Genomic DNA, 17,361 nt, shown 5'->3' with positions numbered 1-17,361 from the left:
CAAATCTTAGCTATGGTGAATTGCGCTGCTATGAACATAGGGGTGCATATATCCTTTCTGATTTGTGTTTCTAGTTTCTTGGGATATATTCCTAGAAGTGGGATCACTGGGTCAAATGGGAGTTCCATTTTTAGTTTTTTGAGGAAACTCCATACTGTTCTCCACAGTGGCTGCACCAGTCTGCATTCCCACCAGCAGTGCACGAGGGTTCCTTTTTCTGCGCATCCTCTCCAGCACTTGTTCATTTGTTGATTTGTTGATAATAGTCATTCTGACAGGTGTGAGATGGTACCACATTGTTGTTTTGATTTGCATCTCTCTGATGATCAGTGACTTTGAGCAGGTTTTCATATGTCTCTTGGCCTTCCTTCTGTCTTCTTTCGAAAAGTGTCTATTTAGATCAGTTGCCCATTTTTTGATTGGGTTGTTTATCTTCTTTTTGTTAAGTTGTATGAGTTCCCTGTAAATGTTGGAGATTAAACCCTTATTGTTGATATCATTGGCAAATATGTTCTCCCATGCAGTGGGCTTTCTTGTTGTTTCATTGATGGTCTCCTTTGCTGTGCAAAAGCTTTTCATTTTGATGTAGTTCCATTTGTTTATTTTCTCTTTAGTTTCCATTGCCCTAAGGAGCAGTATCAGTGAAGAAATTGCTTTGGCATATGTCTCAGATTTTTCTGGCTGTGGATTCCTCTAGTATTTTTATGGTTTCTCGTCGTATGTTGAAGTCCTTGATCCATTTTGAGTTTATTTTTGTGTATGGTGTAAGTTGGTGGTCTACTTTCATTTTTTTGCATGTATCTGTCCAATTTTCCCAACACCATTTATTGAAGAGACTATCTTGACTCCATTGTATGTTCATGCCTCCTTTGTCAACTATTAATCGAGCATAGTGATTTGGGTCGATTTCTGGGTTCTCTATTCTATTCCATTGATCTATATGTCTGTTCTTGTGCCAGTACCAGGCAGTTTTGAGAACAGTGTCTTTGTAATACAGCTTGAAATCTGGTATTGAGATCCCACCTGCTTTGTTCATCTTTCTCAGGATTGCCGTGGCTATTCGGGGTCTTTTTTTATTCCAGATGAATTTTTGGAGAGTTCTTTCTAGGTCTGTGAAATATGTTGTTGGTATTTTAATGGGGAGTGCATTGAATCTATAGATTGCTTTGGGTAGTATGGACGTTTTGATGATGTTGATTCTCCCAATCCATGAACATGGTATGTTCTTCCATCTGTTTACGTCTTCCTCTATCTCTTTTTTCAGTGTCGTGTAGTTTTCCGCGTATAGGTCTTTTACCTCCTTAGTTAAGTTTATTCCTAGGTATCTTAATTTTTTTGGTGCGATGGTAAATGGGATTGCTTTTTTAGTCTCTCTTTCTGTAAGTTCACTATTGGTGTATAGAAATGCCATAGATTTCTTGGCGTTAATTTTGTATCCTACTACATTGCCGAATTCATTTATTAAGCCTATTGGTTTTTTGATGGAGTCTTTCGGGTTTTATTTTATGTACAATATCATGTCATCTGCAAATAAGGACAGCTTTACTTCTTCTTTTCCAATTTGGATGCTTTTTATTTCTTCTTCTTGTCTAATTGCAATGACTAATACCTCCAGTACTGTGTCGAACAGGAATGGTGAGAGTGGGCATCCCTGTCTTGTTCCTGTTCTTAGGGGAAATGGTTTTAGTTTTTGCCCATTGAGTATGATGTTAGCTGTGGGTTTATCATATACAGCTTTTATTATGTTGAGGTATGATCCTTCTATTCCCACCTTGTTGAGAGTTTTTATCAAGAAAGGGTGTTGGATTTTGTCAAATGCTTTTTCTGCATCAATTGATATGACTATGTGATTTTTATCTCTCAATTTGTGTATGTGATGTGTCACGTTTATTGATTTGTGGATACTGTACCATCCTTGCATTCCTGGGATAAATCCTACTTGGTCATGGTGTATGATCTTTCTGATGTAGTGCTGGATCCGATTTGCTAGAATTTTGTTGAGGATTTTGGCATCTATGTTCATGAGGGATATTGGCCTGTAATTCTCTTTCATTGTGTTGTCTTTATCTGGTTTTGGTATTAGGGTGATGCTGGCTTCATAGAATGAGCTTGGAAGTGTTCCTTCCTCTTGAATTTTTTGGAATAGTCTGAGGAGGATAGGTTTTAGTTCTTCCTTGAATGTTTGGTAAAACTCTCCTGTGAAGCCATCTGGCCCCGGGCTTTTGTTTGCTGGAAGCTTTCTGATGACTGCTTCAATTTCTTCCATAGTTATTGGCCTATTGAGATGTTTAGATTCTTCCTGGTTGAGTTTTGGAAGGTTATATTTTTCTAGGAATATGTCCATTTCCTCCAGGTTGTCCAGTTTGTTGGAATAGAGTTGTTCGTAGTATTTTTTAACAATCCTTTGTATTTTGGTGGGGTCTGTTGTTATTTCACCTCTTTCATTTCTGATTTTGTTTGTTTGGGTCCTCTCTCTTTGCTTCTTTTTTTTTTTTTTAAATATATTTTATTGATTTTTTACAGAGAGGAAGGAAGAGGGATAGATAGTCAGAAACATCGATGAGAGAGAAACATCGATCAGTTGCCTCTTGCACACCTCCTACTGGGGATGTGCCCGCAACCAAGTTACATGCCCTTGACCGGAATCGAACCTGGGACCTTTCAGTCCGCAGGCTGACGCTCTATCCACTGAGCCAAACCGGTTTTGGCTCTCTTTGCTTCTTGGTGAGCCTGGCTAGAGGTTCATCAATCTTGTTTATCCTTTCAAAGAACCAGCTCTTGGTTTTGTTGATCTTTTGTATTGTTTTTTTTTTTTGGTCTCAATGTCGTTTATCTCCGCTCTGGTCTTTATTATTTCCTTCCTTCTGCTTACACTGGGCTTTTCTTGTTGCTCTCTTTTGAGTTGTAGGGTTAGGTAATTTAATACCATTGTTTCTTGTTTTTTTGCAGTAGGTTTTTAGAGCGATGAACTTCCCTCACAAGACTGCTTTCACTGTGTCCCATAGATTTTGGATTGTTGTGTTTTCATTGTCATTTGTTGCCATGCTATTTTTTTATTTCTTCCTTGATCTCTCTGGTAACCCAGTCATTGTTTAATAGCATGCTGTTTAGTCTCCATGTGTTTGATTTTTTTGGATTGTTTTTATTGTAGTTGATTTCCAGTTTTATGCCACTGTGATGTGAGAAGATGCTTGATATGATTTCTATCTTCTTGAATTTGAAGAGACTTTGCCTATGACCCAACATATGGTCTATCTTTGAAAATGACCCATGTGCACTTGAGAAGAATGTATATTCTGTGGCTTTGGGGTGAAATGTTCTGAAGATGTCAATTAATTCCATCTGGTCTAGTGAGTCATTTAGGATTGATGTTTCTTTGCTGATTTTTTTGTTTAGAGGATTTGTCCAATGGTGATAGTGGGGTATTAAAGTCTCCTACTATGATTGTATTGCTGTCAATCTCTCCTTTGATATCCTGCAGGAGTTTTTTTTTTTTTTATGTATTTGGGTACTCCTGTATTGGGTACATATATGTTTACCAGAGTTATTTCTTCTTGTTGGATTGCTCCCTTTAGTATTATGAAGTGGCCTTCCTTATCTCTTGTTATGTCCTTCCCTTTGAGATCTAATTTGTCAGATATAAGTATTGCTACCCCAGCGTTTTTTTCATTTCCATTCACCTGAAAAACCTTTTTCCATCCCTTCACCCTCAGTCTGGTCTGTGTGTCTTTTTTTTCTGAGGTGCATTTCTTGTAGACAGCAGATATATGGGTCGTGTTTTCTTATCCAATCTGTTACCCTGTGTCTTTCGATTGGGGCATTTAATCCATTTACATTTAAAGTTGTTATTGATAGGTACTAATCTGTGTCCATTTTTATTCTTTACCCCTATGTTCCTTCTTCACTTCCTATTTTTATTTTTTTATTTTTTTTTACAGCAGACCCTTTAGCATTTCTTGCATTGCTGGTTTGGTGGTAATAAATTCCCTTAGTCCTTTTTTGTCTGTGAAGCTCGTGATTTCACCTTCAATTTTGATTGATAGCCTTGCTTGGTACAGTATTCTTGGATTCAGACCCTTCCTTTGCATGACTTTGTATATTTCATTCCATTCCCTTCTGGCCTGAGGAGTTTCTGTTGAGAAATCAGTTGCTAGTCTGATGGGGGTTCCTTTGTAGGTAACTTTCTGTCTCTCTCTGGCCACTTTTAAGATTCTTACTTTGTCGGTGTTTGCCAAGTTAATTATAATGTGCCTTGGCGTTGGTCTTTTGGGATTCATTTTGCTTGGGACTCTGTGAGCTTCTTGTATTTGTGTGGGTTTTTTCTTCCCTATATCAGGGAAGTTTTCTGTCATTATTTCTTCAAACAGGTTTTCTATTCCTTGCTCAGTTTCCTCTCCTTCTGGTATCCTTATCATGCGGATGTTGTTTTGTTTCGTGTTGTCCCAAAGTTCCCTTAGGCAGCCGTGGGCAAACTACGGCCCGCGGGCCGGATCCGGCCTGTTCGGCTGTTCTATCCGGCCTGCGGAGCCGAAAGAACGGAGTGTTCTCTTGCTCTCCCCTTCGCTCCTTTACTTTGAATTTATATTAGTTCACACAAACACTCCATCCATGCTTTTGTTCCGGCCCTCCAGTCCAGTTTAAGAACCCATTGTGGCCCTCGAGTCAAAAAGTTTGCCCACCCCTGCCTTAGGCTCTCCTCCTGCTTTTTAATTTTTTTTTTCTAGAAGCTGCTCTACTTGGGTATTTTTTCCTACCTTGTCTTCTAGCTCACTGATGCAGTCCTCTGCTTCTTCTAGTCTACTCTTGATGCTTTCTATTGAGTTCTTTACAGCAGCGATGTCATTTTTCATTTCTTCTTGGTTCTTCTTCATTTCCTCTTGGTTCTTACTCATATTGTTGAATTTGTCTTCCATTCTTTTCAGCCACCTTATGACCATTTCTCTGAATTCTTTCTCTGACAGGTTGCTTGCCTCCTTTTCGTTTACTTCCTTTCCTGTGATGCCTGCTTTTCTTTTATATGCGGGCTGTGTCTTTGTCTCCCCATGGTCTCTCTTCTCCGGCTGTCTGGTTATGTAGTTCCCTCTCTCCTTTCCGTGGTGGAGTGTAGAGCTCCTTTGAATCTGAGTGTTTGCGCCAATTGGGGACCGGTGCTCTGGGGTTCGCAGCTGTTCGGTGGGTGCCGCAATTGTAGATTTTCAGGCTTCCAATAACATCCACTTTCTCCTTCAAGATGGCGCGGTCTCCGAATCCAAGCCGGTGGCTCTGGGAGGGAACCCAGCAGCAGTGGGGGCTGCCCAGTCAGGGGAGCCCCGTCTAGCAGTCCTCCACCTTCTCCTGGAGTATAGCTGTCCCTTAACTCACCAACAGGCACTCCCTGTGCGACCCTCAGCTGTTCTTTCTATCTGCTCCGGGACAAGGCTCGGGACACGTCTGTGTATTCCGCCACCTTTTTTTCCTTCTACTTTACTTTTTTTAAAAAAATACTTTTATTGATTTCAGAAAGGAAGGGAAAGGGAGAGAGAGGTAGAAAGATCAATGATGAGAGAGAATCACTTATCGGCTGCCTCCTGCATGTCCCCTAGTGGGTTCGAGCCCTCAGCTTGGGCTTGTGCCCTGATAATCGAACTGGTGACCTCGTGGTGCATGGGAAGAGGCTCAACCAACTGAGCTGCACTCGCCAGGGCCCACAGTTAATCTTGATGGCATTTAATGGACAGTCTTTTGCACCTCTGAATCAATTACTGTAATCAGGAGGATTTGAGGCCCTTGCTGGCCAGGCCCTGCAGCCATTTATAGAGTCAGCCTCACTGGGAACATTTAAGCGGAAAATGGGAGAATGAGAGGCAGATACATGGTTCCTCAGAGAAGACCTGAGTTCTGTAGCAGAAAAGTAGTAGTAGATGTGGGGCTGCAAAAACAAGTTCATTTCAAAACCCCACAGGACCAGCAGGTGGCTCTGCCCTGGCAGGTGCCCAGCAGTTATTTTGAATTGAGTTAGAGGCATTTGCAGGAGCTTAGAGCCCTTATGATCGCCAGTGTTAAGTTTCCTATTTCTGTTGTCTGAACAGGAGCTTCCCCCAGTTTTACAAATGTGTCTGTTTAATTTAAATGCACTAGTCTTAAAAATCTTGAATTCCTCTATAAGGGCTAACAATCCATGTGTTATTACTTTTAAGTTTCACAGTGGTTTACTAAATGGGTTTGCTATATAGCCCAATTTTGCTTTATTACTAGTTTTAAGAAATAATAAATTCTGCTGTGTTGGGTAGAGATTGTAAAGTTGTGATTATATTTAGACTTGTAAACACTAGAAGTTTTTTTCTAAAAACATTCTGTGACTATACACCAAAATGTTGCCAATGTTTAACAGAGCATGATAGGATTATAGGCAGTTTTTTTTTTCTTCTTCTGTTTTCTGTTTCCCACATGAACATGCTATAATACTGCTGACATAAGCTAGGTGCTGTTATCCTCAAGCCAGTCCTGAACTGTATCGCCTGAGGTACTGTTCCTTGGGGCCCCTTCCAGTTGCCAACGCTGTTTACTCTGCAATTGTGCTTCCCTGTACTCAGAAGTGATGCACATTAAATCTAACCCTGGGTGGGAGATTGATGCCTAAAATCTAACCTTCACAACGACCCTGTTGTAAACTGTTTAGGCTAACTGGGACACACAGCTTTATCCCATGCTTGGCATGTATGCATATGAGCAGTTGGCCCTAAATGGTAGTTTCTGTAAAAAGGTCACATCTGCTACACCTTAGCCAGATGAGTTAAGTTCCTACACCTCAAGACCGAAGCCCATACACCCTTAAACTGCTCAAGGCCATGGCCCATTTCTCTGTCCCTTCTCTACCACCATCCACACTACGACTAACAACCTGCCTGTCTCACTGATCACCAAGGAAAGGGGAGAGCTGGAACTTAAAGGGCAGGCTCAGGAGAAGTGCGGGGACTAGGGAGCAGAGCCTACACGGTCCCTGACTTCTCCCTGGCATTTCAGCCTTAGCTTAAGGACTGGGTCGTCACAACCCCTCCAACTCTCCACCCCCCCCCCCCCACCCTCAACAACCCCTCCAAAAAACCTGCCCTGGCAGCTCAGTGCTGCCCTGTAGCCCACAGATCTGGGTGGGAGCAGTTCTTTGCAAGCACAGGCTCTGGTGCTGCAGCCTGACCCCAGTGCCACTGGGCAGCGTGGCTCAAAGGCAGCGCGTTTACTAGTACTGCCTACTTGGACTGTGCTAACCCCTAGAAACAGTGAAACAAGACAGGAGAGGCCCCAGTCCTGTGGAGCTTATATTTCTTTTTTTAAATCTTCACTCTAGGATGTTTTTTCATTGATTTTTCGAGAGAATGGAAGAGAGAGGGAAAGACAGAAATATCCATGTGAGAGAAGCACATCAATTGGTTGCCTCCTGCACACACCCCGACCAGTCGGGGAGGAGCCTGCAACCGAGGTATGTGCCCTTGACCAGAATCGAACCCGGGACCTTCAGTCTGCATGTCGACTCTCTATCCATTGAGCCAAACTGGCTAGGGCTGGAGCGCATATTTTCAAGAAAGACCATAAGCTATTATACAAGTAACTAAATAGAATAATATAGATTGTGATTAGTTTTATGGAGGGGAAGATGTGATAGGGAATAGGAGCAATAATCTAGCCTAGGTCGGCTGATTGGGAAAGGCCCTTCTGATGAGGCGCAAGCGACACAGAGAAAGAGGATCCTCCCCAACTTAGGAAGTGTGACGGCCCGGTCTGCCTGGGTCAGTGTTCTTAGTTCATGTAAGTATTAGATGGGGCCATGTAGGTCGGGGCTGGAGGAGGAGTGGAGCTCACGTGGGTTTGCAGTTGACTTGCAAGCTGCTGACGCTCTTTGGCCTGCAGTTTTCTCTGGGTTTGGGGTTGGTGGACGGTTGTTGGAATACCTTTCTGAGGCTAACATGTTATGCTTCTCCCTTGGAACCAGGCAGGTGAGTTGCTTAAAGCACAGAATTGCCGGGGGCTCTCACCCTCCCCTCACACAACTCTGAGCAGCAGTTCCTTCAGTTTTACAGCCTAATCCCCACCCCTGATTCTAACTTTTTTTAGTCCCATGGAATGATTACTTGGCCAATGTATAAACTTAGCTATAATGGTGCTTATTGATGCATTATTCTGAATAAGCAGTGTCCAATTGAGACAGATTCTCCCCCAGCTTTACTTACGTTTTATATTTACTATCACCACGCGTGAGTTAGGTAGGAATGGTCTAGGTAGGAATTTCTGAATACTAGCTCATGTGTCCATCCACATTTATTTTGGTAAATTCTTTCTCTGGTTGCAACAGAAAACCTGATAACAGCATTTGCATGTTTTATGTCCTCTTTTAGAGCAATCCAAAGTGTTTGTGAAGGTGTTTACTGAAATTGACCGGATGCCCCAACTCCTTGCATACTACTACAAGTGTCACAAGGTGAGGAGCTGTGCAGGGTCATGCTTGTGGAATCCTAGTTTTCATGCTCACAGGTAAAAATTGCCTCCTTGCTCTGACCTTTGTCTTTTCATTAGCCAGCAGGGGGTGCTCAGGGTCCAGCCTGGGGATTCAGTCAATTGCCAGTTGGAAAAGGAAGCATCAGTTTTGGTCTCTCTTATATTTATTTACAGCTGGATTTCATTTATAGACTGAAAAGTTGTTTTTTTCCCTCTTAAGAGAGATTCATGTCTTAAGCTTTATTATGCCCTCAGCCAGCCATGAGAATTTCATATATTTCCTAGGGTTGTTGAAGTTAGGTTCCTGAAAAACTTGACAGTGTCCTGGGCCAACCTGATTTCTTTCAGGTCTGATGCTCATGTGTCATTTAAGCAGTAGTGTTAGGACTTGAAGCTAAAATACAGCTCCCTACCCCACTTCAGAAGGGTGGAGGCCTGCTGAGGGAAGTACGTTGGCCTGCTTTTGGAGCAAGATAAAAGGAGAAAGGATCACTAAAGGGAACAGATTTGGTTTGGATTGATGATCAGAGCTGGTAACTATAAGTGGCTTTTCCTGTCTTCTTTGGAAGTGCACGACCATCAGTGGGGCCATGCTTGCTCAGGATAGGAAGCAGCAGTACATTGCTTGCCATGGTAGGGGGACAGGGCGGTTTAGCAGGCAGCGTGTGTTGGTGTACCCAGCGGGGCCCCTTTGTTCTGCCTGTACAGGCGCAGCTTGTAGCAGCTTGGCAAGAGCTGTGCCAGAGCGACCTCCCCCTGGAGCGGCAGCTCACCGGACTCTACGATGTCTTACTCGGAGCTTGGCACACGCAAACCCAATGGGCTACGCAGGTAACAGCTCGCTTGGGCTCTGGGGAGAACAAAGCCTTGGTGACGAGGAGACAGGTATCTGCTCTGGGAGTGGCCTCTCAACTGCCAAGCACCCCTGAAGAGCCTCCTGCTTGCTGCCAGCATGGAAGGGGTTAAAGATAAGCTTCCAATCCCAAGGCAATAAAGCCTCCAGATCTGTTAAAGCTCTTATCATCATTCTTGTCTGTATCTTAAGTAGAATCTAATGTGGCAGTGCTAGTTGTAGTTCAGCAGGGGAGCTGTGGAATTCCTGAGGCCATTATCTTCTGATCAGAAAGCAGGCGGCTCTTGGTCAGGTGCTGTTTGTGAGAACAAGATCAAGATCATTTTTATCTTAACTTTGGATAAAATTTTCCTGGGCTGTAGTTAGTTTCTCTTGTTCTCACAATACCTTGAGAGTTAGCAGAAGAATGTGGTTTTACAAGCACCCTCTGACTTGGGTCAGAGGCGAGACTGGGCAGCTTATGTGAAGCGGAACGTTTTCATCATTTCTTTCCAAAAATCTCTAGCCTTAAAGGGTGTGAGTTATTGTCCCCTTGTCTTTTTATTGATTGATGGATTTTATTTATTTATTCTAGAGAGGAAAGAGGGGAGAGAGAGATTGAGAGAGAGAGAGAGAGAGAGAGATTGATTTGCTGTTCCACTTAGTGATGCATTCATTGGTTGATTCTTGTATGTTCCCTGCCCTGGGATGGAACCACAATGTTGGCCCATCGGGATGATGCTCTAACTGAGCTACCTTGTCTCAGTGCCAGGAGGCCCCCTGGGTCTTCCTTTAGAAGGGAAAAGGCTACCTGACTTCTGAGTGATGACTGACTGGGTCTGTTTATGGTGTGACTTATATATTTTTTCAAACTTAGTTGTGAATCCCTCTTTAGATGTTTGTCAGTCATTTGCTGGAGCGAATTCAGCTGCAGTCGGAGAGAAGTCCTGCAGGGTCATGACATGAAAGGTGGTGAAGCCACTCTTCTCCATCCTCATTTCTTCCTCCTTTAATCAACCTAATTCAGACTGAAAAAGAAAACTGGAAAAAAACGTCCCGTAGAAGTTTTACAGTGTTTGTGAGCCCTTAGTTTTCACTGTCCACCCGTGTCCTTGCCTCTTCTGCTAATAGCACGAGATGGAGACAGTCCTGTCCATGTGTACAAATGTTCTTCATCTAAGAAAAAGGATTTAGACTTCCCAGACTTCTGTTCAGGCCTCATCCACAATTTCGCAAGCTATGCATTTATGCTAGGTCATACTTTGGGCCTATGACCCATTTTCTTTTCAGGATATAAGCATGGGAGGTGGTGGTCCTCTTCTGAAGTTCAGTCTAGTGCAAAAGACACCAGGGGTGCTGGGGTGACTGTGTCTCCTTCAGATACTTCCCCTAGTATTTTACTATGAAAACTTTCCAACATATAAAAACTGGATATAATTGTACAGTGAGCACCCGTGTACCCACCTCCCAGGTCCCACAGTGAACATCTTATTGTATTAGCTTTATCACAGATCTAGGCATTTGTCCATGTGTCTGTCCTGTCATTGACCCATCTTATATTTTTATTGATTTCAGAGAGGAAGGGAGAGGGAGAGAGAGATATAAGTGTCAATGATGAGAGAGAACCACCAATCGGATGCCTCCCACACGCCCCCCACTGGGGATCGAGCCCGCAACCCGGGCATGTGCCCCTGACCAGAATTGAACCCATGACCCTTCAGTCTGCAGGCCAACACTGCATCCACTGAGCCAAACCAGCCAGGGCAACCCCCTTTTTTCCCCCATTGACCCCTTTTAGCTCACCCTCGCCCCCTGCCCCAGGCCTTCACCATCTTATTGTCTGTGTCCATGGGTTATGAATATATGCATACAAACAACATTTATATTTTTAACTAGAGTTTAACATTTGTTTATGCTTTTTTTTATAAAATTGGGAAATGCAGTAATCTTAAATATGCCATTTGATTAGTTTTGACAAATGCAGCTATCTGTGCAGCCTCATCCCTGTTAAGGTACAGAACATGAGACCACCACCTAGACAGGGGTGGGCAAACTTTTTGACTCGAGGGCCACAATGGGTTCTTAAACTGGACCGGAGGGCCGGAACAAAAGCATGGATGGAGTGTTTGTGTGAACTAATATAAATTCAAAGTAAAGGAGCGGAGGGGAGAGCAAGAGAACCGGATAGAACAGCTGGATCCGGCCCGCGGGCCGTAGTTTGCCCACGGCTGACCTAGAAAGTTCCCTCATGCTCCCTCCTAGGCAATCTGCACCAACACCTGGGAAGGCATCCGCTGTTCTGCTGGTTTTGATCATGAGTCAGTTTGCATGTGTTAGAATTTGATATGAAGGGAGCCTTGCAGTGTGTGTCTTTTTTGTAAGGCTTCTTTCAGTGCGCTTTTTGAGATTTATTCATGTGGTTGTGTGTATTAGTGGTTTGTTCCTTTTAAAAAAAATATATATTTTTATTGATTTCGGAGAGGAAGGGAGAGAGGGAGAGAGAGATAGAAACATCAATATTGGAGAATCAGTGATCGGCTGCCTCTTGCACACTCCCTACTGGGGATCGAGCCTGCCACCCAGCATATGCCCTTGACTGCAATTGAACCTGGGATCCTTCAGTCTGCAGGCCAACACTCTATCCACTGAGCCAAACTAGCTAGGGTACCACTTTAACCATTTTTAAGTGTACAGTTAAGTGGCATTAAGTATATTCACAATGTTAACTATCACCATTACTTCCAGAACTTTTTTTTTTATCATCTCAAACAGGAACAGTGTACTCATTAAGCAATAACTCTCCATTTCTCCCTCCTCCATCACCTGGTAACTACTAGTCTACGGTTCCTATAAATTTTCCTATTGTAGATACTTCATATCAATGGAATCATACAATATTTGTCCCTTTGTCTGCCTTATTTCACTTAGCATATTTTCAGGCATCATCCATTTTGTAACGTGTATCAGAATGTCATCTTTTTTTATGACTGAATAATATTCCATTGTATATATGTACCACCTTTTGTTTATCCATCCATCTGATGAGAGACACTTGAATTGCTTCTACCTGTTGGCTATTGAAAATAATGAACATTGGTGTACAAATATCTATTTGTGTTTCTGTTTTCTTTTTTTTTTAAAGTATTTTTTGTTGTTCTTGTTGTTAATCCTTACCTGAGGATATTTTCCCATTGATTTTTAGAGAGAGTGGAAGGGAAGGGGAGAGACACAGAGAGAAACATCAATGTGTAAGAGACACACCGACTAGTTGCCTCCCGCATGTGCCCCAACCAGGGCTGGGGATTGAGCCTGCAACCGTGGTATGTGCCCCTGACTGGAATTGAACTCGGGACCCCTCAGTCCACGGGTCGCTCTATCCACTGAGCCAAACCCACTGGGCTGTGTCCCTGTTCTCAGTTCTTTTGGGTATATACCTAAGACTGGAACTATGGGGTCATACTGTAATTTTTTGACATTTTGGGGAGCTGCCAACTAATTTGCACAGCAGCTATACTATTTTTATATTCCTCCCAGCAATGCACAAGAGTTCTAATTTCTTCACATCCTTGCCAACACTTGTCTTTTTAAAAATTTTTTATGATAGCCATCCTAGTGGATAATGTGGTATGTCATTTGTATTAGCTTATTTGGAGATATGTCTTTTTAAAAAAATATTTTTATTGATTTCAGAGAGAAAGGGGGAGAGAGAGAGAGATAGAAACATCAATGATGACAGAGTATCACTGATCAGCTGCCTTCTGCACGCTCCACACTGTCGACTGAGCCTGCAATCCTGGTATGTGCCCTGACCGGAACTAGAACTGTGACCTCCTGGTTCATAGGTTGACACTCAATCACTGAGCCATGCCAGCCGTGTTGGAGATAAGTTTTTTAAAGTATTTTGCCCATTTTTGAGTTGGGTTGTTTGTTTTAATGTTATTGAATTGTAGGAGTTCCTTATATATACCCCTTATTAGATATATGACTTGAAAATATTTTTTCCCCATTCTGTGGGTTTTCATTTTATTCTCTTGATAGTGTCTTTTTGTTTTTATTTATTTATTTAAATATATTTTATTGATATTTTTACAGAGAGAAAGGGAGAGGGATAGAGATAGAAACATTGATGAAAGAGAAACATCAATCAGCTGCCTCCTGCACACCTCCCGCAACCAAGGTACATGCCCTTGACCGGAATTGAACCTGGGACCTTTCAGTCTGCAGGCTAATGCTCTATCCACTGAGCCAAATTGGTTAGGGCTTTTTTTTTTTTTTTTTTAGAGAGAGAGAGGAAGAGAAACATTGATTTGATGTTCCAACCATTTATGTATTCACTGGTTGATTCTTGTATGTACCCTGACCAGGGATTAAACCTGCAACCTTGGCATATCGGGAAGACACTCCAACCAACTGAGCAACCTGTCCAGGACTTGATAGTGTCTTTTGATGCACAAAATTTTAAAGTTTTGATTTTGTACAACTTATTTTTTCTTTTGTCGTCTATGCTTTTGATGTCATACGTAATAAACTGTTGCTAAATCCAAGGACATAGAATTTTTTCCTATGTCTTCTTTTATAGTTTAACTCTTAATGTTATGAGTTAATTTTTTTTACAGTGTTAAATAAGAATCCAAAATCTTTCATTTGCATGTGGATATCCAGTTTTCTGAGCACTGTATTTATTTATTTATTTATTTATTTATTTATTTATTTATTTATTTATTTAATTGATTTCAGAGAGGAAAGGAGAGAGATAGAAACATCAATGATGAGAGGAAATCATTGATCGGCTGCCTTCTGCATGCCCCCCACAAGGGGGGATCAAGCCCACAACCTGGGCATGTGCCCTTGGCTGGAATTGAACATGGGATCCTTTAGTCTGCAGGAGACGCTCTATCCACTGAGCAAAACCGGCTGGGGCTGAGCACCATTTGTTGATATGCTTGTTCTTTCCCCTATTGAATGGTTTTGGCACTTATGTTAAAAATAATTTCACCACTGACATGAAAGTTTATTGCTGGGCTCTCTATTCTACTCTGTTGGTTTATATGTTTTTTCTTAAGCCAGCACCACACTGTTTTGATTATTGGAGCTTTGTAGTATGTTTTGAAATTGGAAAGTAGGAAACTGCTAACATTGTTCTTTTTTAAGATTGTTTTGGCTGTTTGGCATCCTCTGAAATTCCATATGAATTTTAGGATGGGCTTTTCCTTTTCTCCATAAAATATCATTGGGATTTTGAAGGAGTTGCATTGAATCTGTAGATCACTTTGGTAGTTACAACCATCTTAACAATATTAAGCCTTTCGATTTATGAACATGGAATGTTTTCCGTTTTATTTGTGTGTTCTTTAATTTCTTTCAGCAGTGTTTTGTTGTTTTCGGTGTACAAGTCTTTCAGTTCCTTGATTGTGTTTATTTCTAAGTATTTTATTCTTTTTGATGCTATTGTAAATGGAATTGTTTTCTTAATTTTCTTTTCAGATTGTTCACTGTTAGTGTATAGAAACACAATGGATTTTTTAAAAAAATTAAAATATTTTTATTAATTTTTGAGTATGATGTTAGCTGGGGTGTTTTCATAAATGGTCTTTATCATGTTATAGAAGTTTTTTTCTATTACTAGTTTATTGAATTTTTATTATGCTTTTTCTGCATAAATTGAGATGATCATGTATTTTTTCCTTTATTCTGTAAATGTGCAATATTACGTCATGTATATTACATTAGTGTATATTGAACCATCCTTGCATTTTGGAGATCAGTTTCACTTGGTCATGGTGTATAATCTTTTTTATGTGCTGCTGAATTTGGTTTACATGTATCTTGTTTAGGATTTTTGTATTCATAAGGGATATCTATATATATAAAAGCTTAAGCGACCGTTAACGACCAGTCGCTGTGATGTGCTCTGACCATCAGGGGGCAGATGCTCAATGCAGGAGCTTCCCTCTGGTAGTCAGTGCACTCCCACAGCAGGAGTGCTGCTCAGCCAGAAGCCGGGCTCATGGCTGGCGAGAGTAGCTGTGGCAGCAGGAGCCTTTCCCGCCTCTGCGGCAGTGCTATGGAGCGGTGGCGGCAGGTGCAGCGGGGCTGGATTGAGCGGGAGCAGTGTAACACCCGGGCACGGGCTCCTCCCTGGCCACCTCCCGCTTCGTTCACTACAACATGCCTTGAGGGATGTTGGACTGCCGGTTTCGCCTGCGGGGATCGGGTGAAACTGGTAGTCCGACATCCCCTGAGGGGTCCTGGATTGGGAGAGGGCACAGACCAGGCTGAGGGAATCCCACTGGTGCATGAATTCGTGCACTAGGCCTCTAGTTAGTATATAATTTTCTTTTCTTTTAGTCTCTGTCTAACTTTGGTGTCAGGGTAATGCTGGCCTCTTAGAATTAGTTTAACAGTATTCTGTATTAGTTTGCTAGGGCTCCTATAACAGCACCACAGATCAGGTGGTTTAAACAGCAGGAATTCATTTTCTCACAGTTCTGGAGGCTAGAAGTTCAAGATGAAGATCTCAGCAGGGTTGGTTTCTTTCTTCCTTTTAAAATCTTTATTGTTGAAAGTATTACATATGTACCCGTTTCCCCCCTCCCCATTGACCCTTTTTAGCCCACCCTGCCCCCACCCCAGGCCTTCACCATCCTATTGTCTGTGTCCATGGGTTATGCATATATGCATACAAGTTCTTTAGTTGGTCTTTTCCCATCCCCACCCCTTACTCTTCCCCCCTCACCCCTTGCCTTCTCTTTGAGATTCAGTCGTCTGTTCCATGCTTCTAAGTCTCTGGATCTATTTCATTCAATGGTTTATCTTGTTCATTCGATTCCACCTATGGGTGAGATCATGCAATACTTGTCTTTCTCCTGTTGGTTTATTTTGCTTAGCATAATACTCTCCAGGTCCCTCCATGCTGTCTCAAGGGGAGCTGGGTTGGTTTCTACTGAAGCCTCTCTCCTTGGCTTGCAGATGGCTGGTTCTCCCTGTGTCCTTACATGGTCATCCTTCAGTGTGTCTGTGTCCCAATCTGCTCTCGTAAGGATTAGGGCCCACCCAGACGACCTTATTTTACCTTAGTTGCCTCTTTATTGATTTATTTTAAAAAAATCCTCACCCAAGGATATTTTTCCATTGAATTTTAGAGTGGAAGAGAGAGGGAAAGACAGAGAGAAATATTGATGTGAGAGAAATACATTGATTGATTGCCTCCTGCACATGCCCTGACCAGGCCCCGGGGCTGGGGAGGAGCCTTCAACTGAGGCATTTGCCCTTGACCAGAATAGAACCTGGGACCATTTGGTCTGCAGGCTGACGCTCTATCCACTGAGCCAAATAGGGTAGGGCCTTGGTTGCCTCTTTAAAGGCCCTCTTTCCAAATGCGGTACTTTCTGAGGTACTAGAAGGGGTTTGGATTTCTATGTATGAATTTTGGTTGGGGGGCGGGGGGTGGACACAGTTCAGACCACAGCACGTCTCTTCCTCTTCAGTTTTTGGAAGAGTTTGAGAAGGATTCATGTTAATTCTTCCTTAATTGTTTGGTAGAAATTCACCAGTGAAGCCATCTGTTCTGGGTTTTTCTTTGTTGGGAGGTTTTTGATTATTGATTCAATCTCCATACTAGTTATAGGTCTGTTCAGATTTTCTATTTCTTCTGAGTCAGTTTTGATCAATTTTATTTATTAATATGTCCATTTCATCTAAGTTAATTTGTTGCCATACAATTATACATGATATTCTCTTATAATCCTTTTTGTTTCTATAAAATTTGTAGTAATGTCCTCACTTTCATGTTTAATTTTATTAATTTGAGTCATCCCTCTTTTTTCTTCATCAATCTAGATAAAGATTTGTTCATTTTAATTTTTTCAAAGAACCAACTTCTAGTCTTAATTGATTTTTAAATTGATTTTTCTATTCTTTCATATATCTCTGCTCTAATCTTTGTTATTTTTGTTCTTTTGCTATTGTTGAGTTTAGTTTCTTTTTTTCTAGTTTCTTAATGTGTACAGTTAGGCCACTGATTTGAGACATTTCTTTTTTTAAAAAAATATATTTTATTG

At 41.8% G+C, this 17,361-nt stretch overlaps 1 protein-coding gene across 1 annotated transcript in view; it reads left to right on the top strand.

The window, feature by feature from the left end:
* The window catches only part of COG7 (component of oligomeric golgi complex 7), an 89,063-nt gene that overhangs the window by 26,379 nt on the left and 45,323 nt on the right, over positions 1-17,361 (top strand). Inside the window, exons 5-6 of the mRNA XM_080681940.1 lie at positions 8,370-8,452; positions 9,178-9,300. Coding sequence (XP_080538066.1) covers positions 8,370-8,452; positions 9,178-9,300 — 206 coding nt within the window. The remainder of the gene's footprint in view (positions 1-8,369; positions 8,453-9,177; positions 9,301-17,361) is intronic.

Source organism: Plecotus auritus (assembly GCF_963455305.1).
Source record: "Plecotus auritus genome assembly, chromosome: 7".
Classification (NCBI taxonomy): domain Eukaryota; kingdom Metazoa; phylum Chordata; class Mammalia; order Chiroptera; family Vespertilionidae; genus Plecotus; species Plecotus auritus.
The sequence above is the reverse complement of the archived record's forward strand: the minus strand, read 5'-3'. Positions and strand labels throughout refer to the sequence as shown.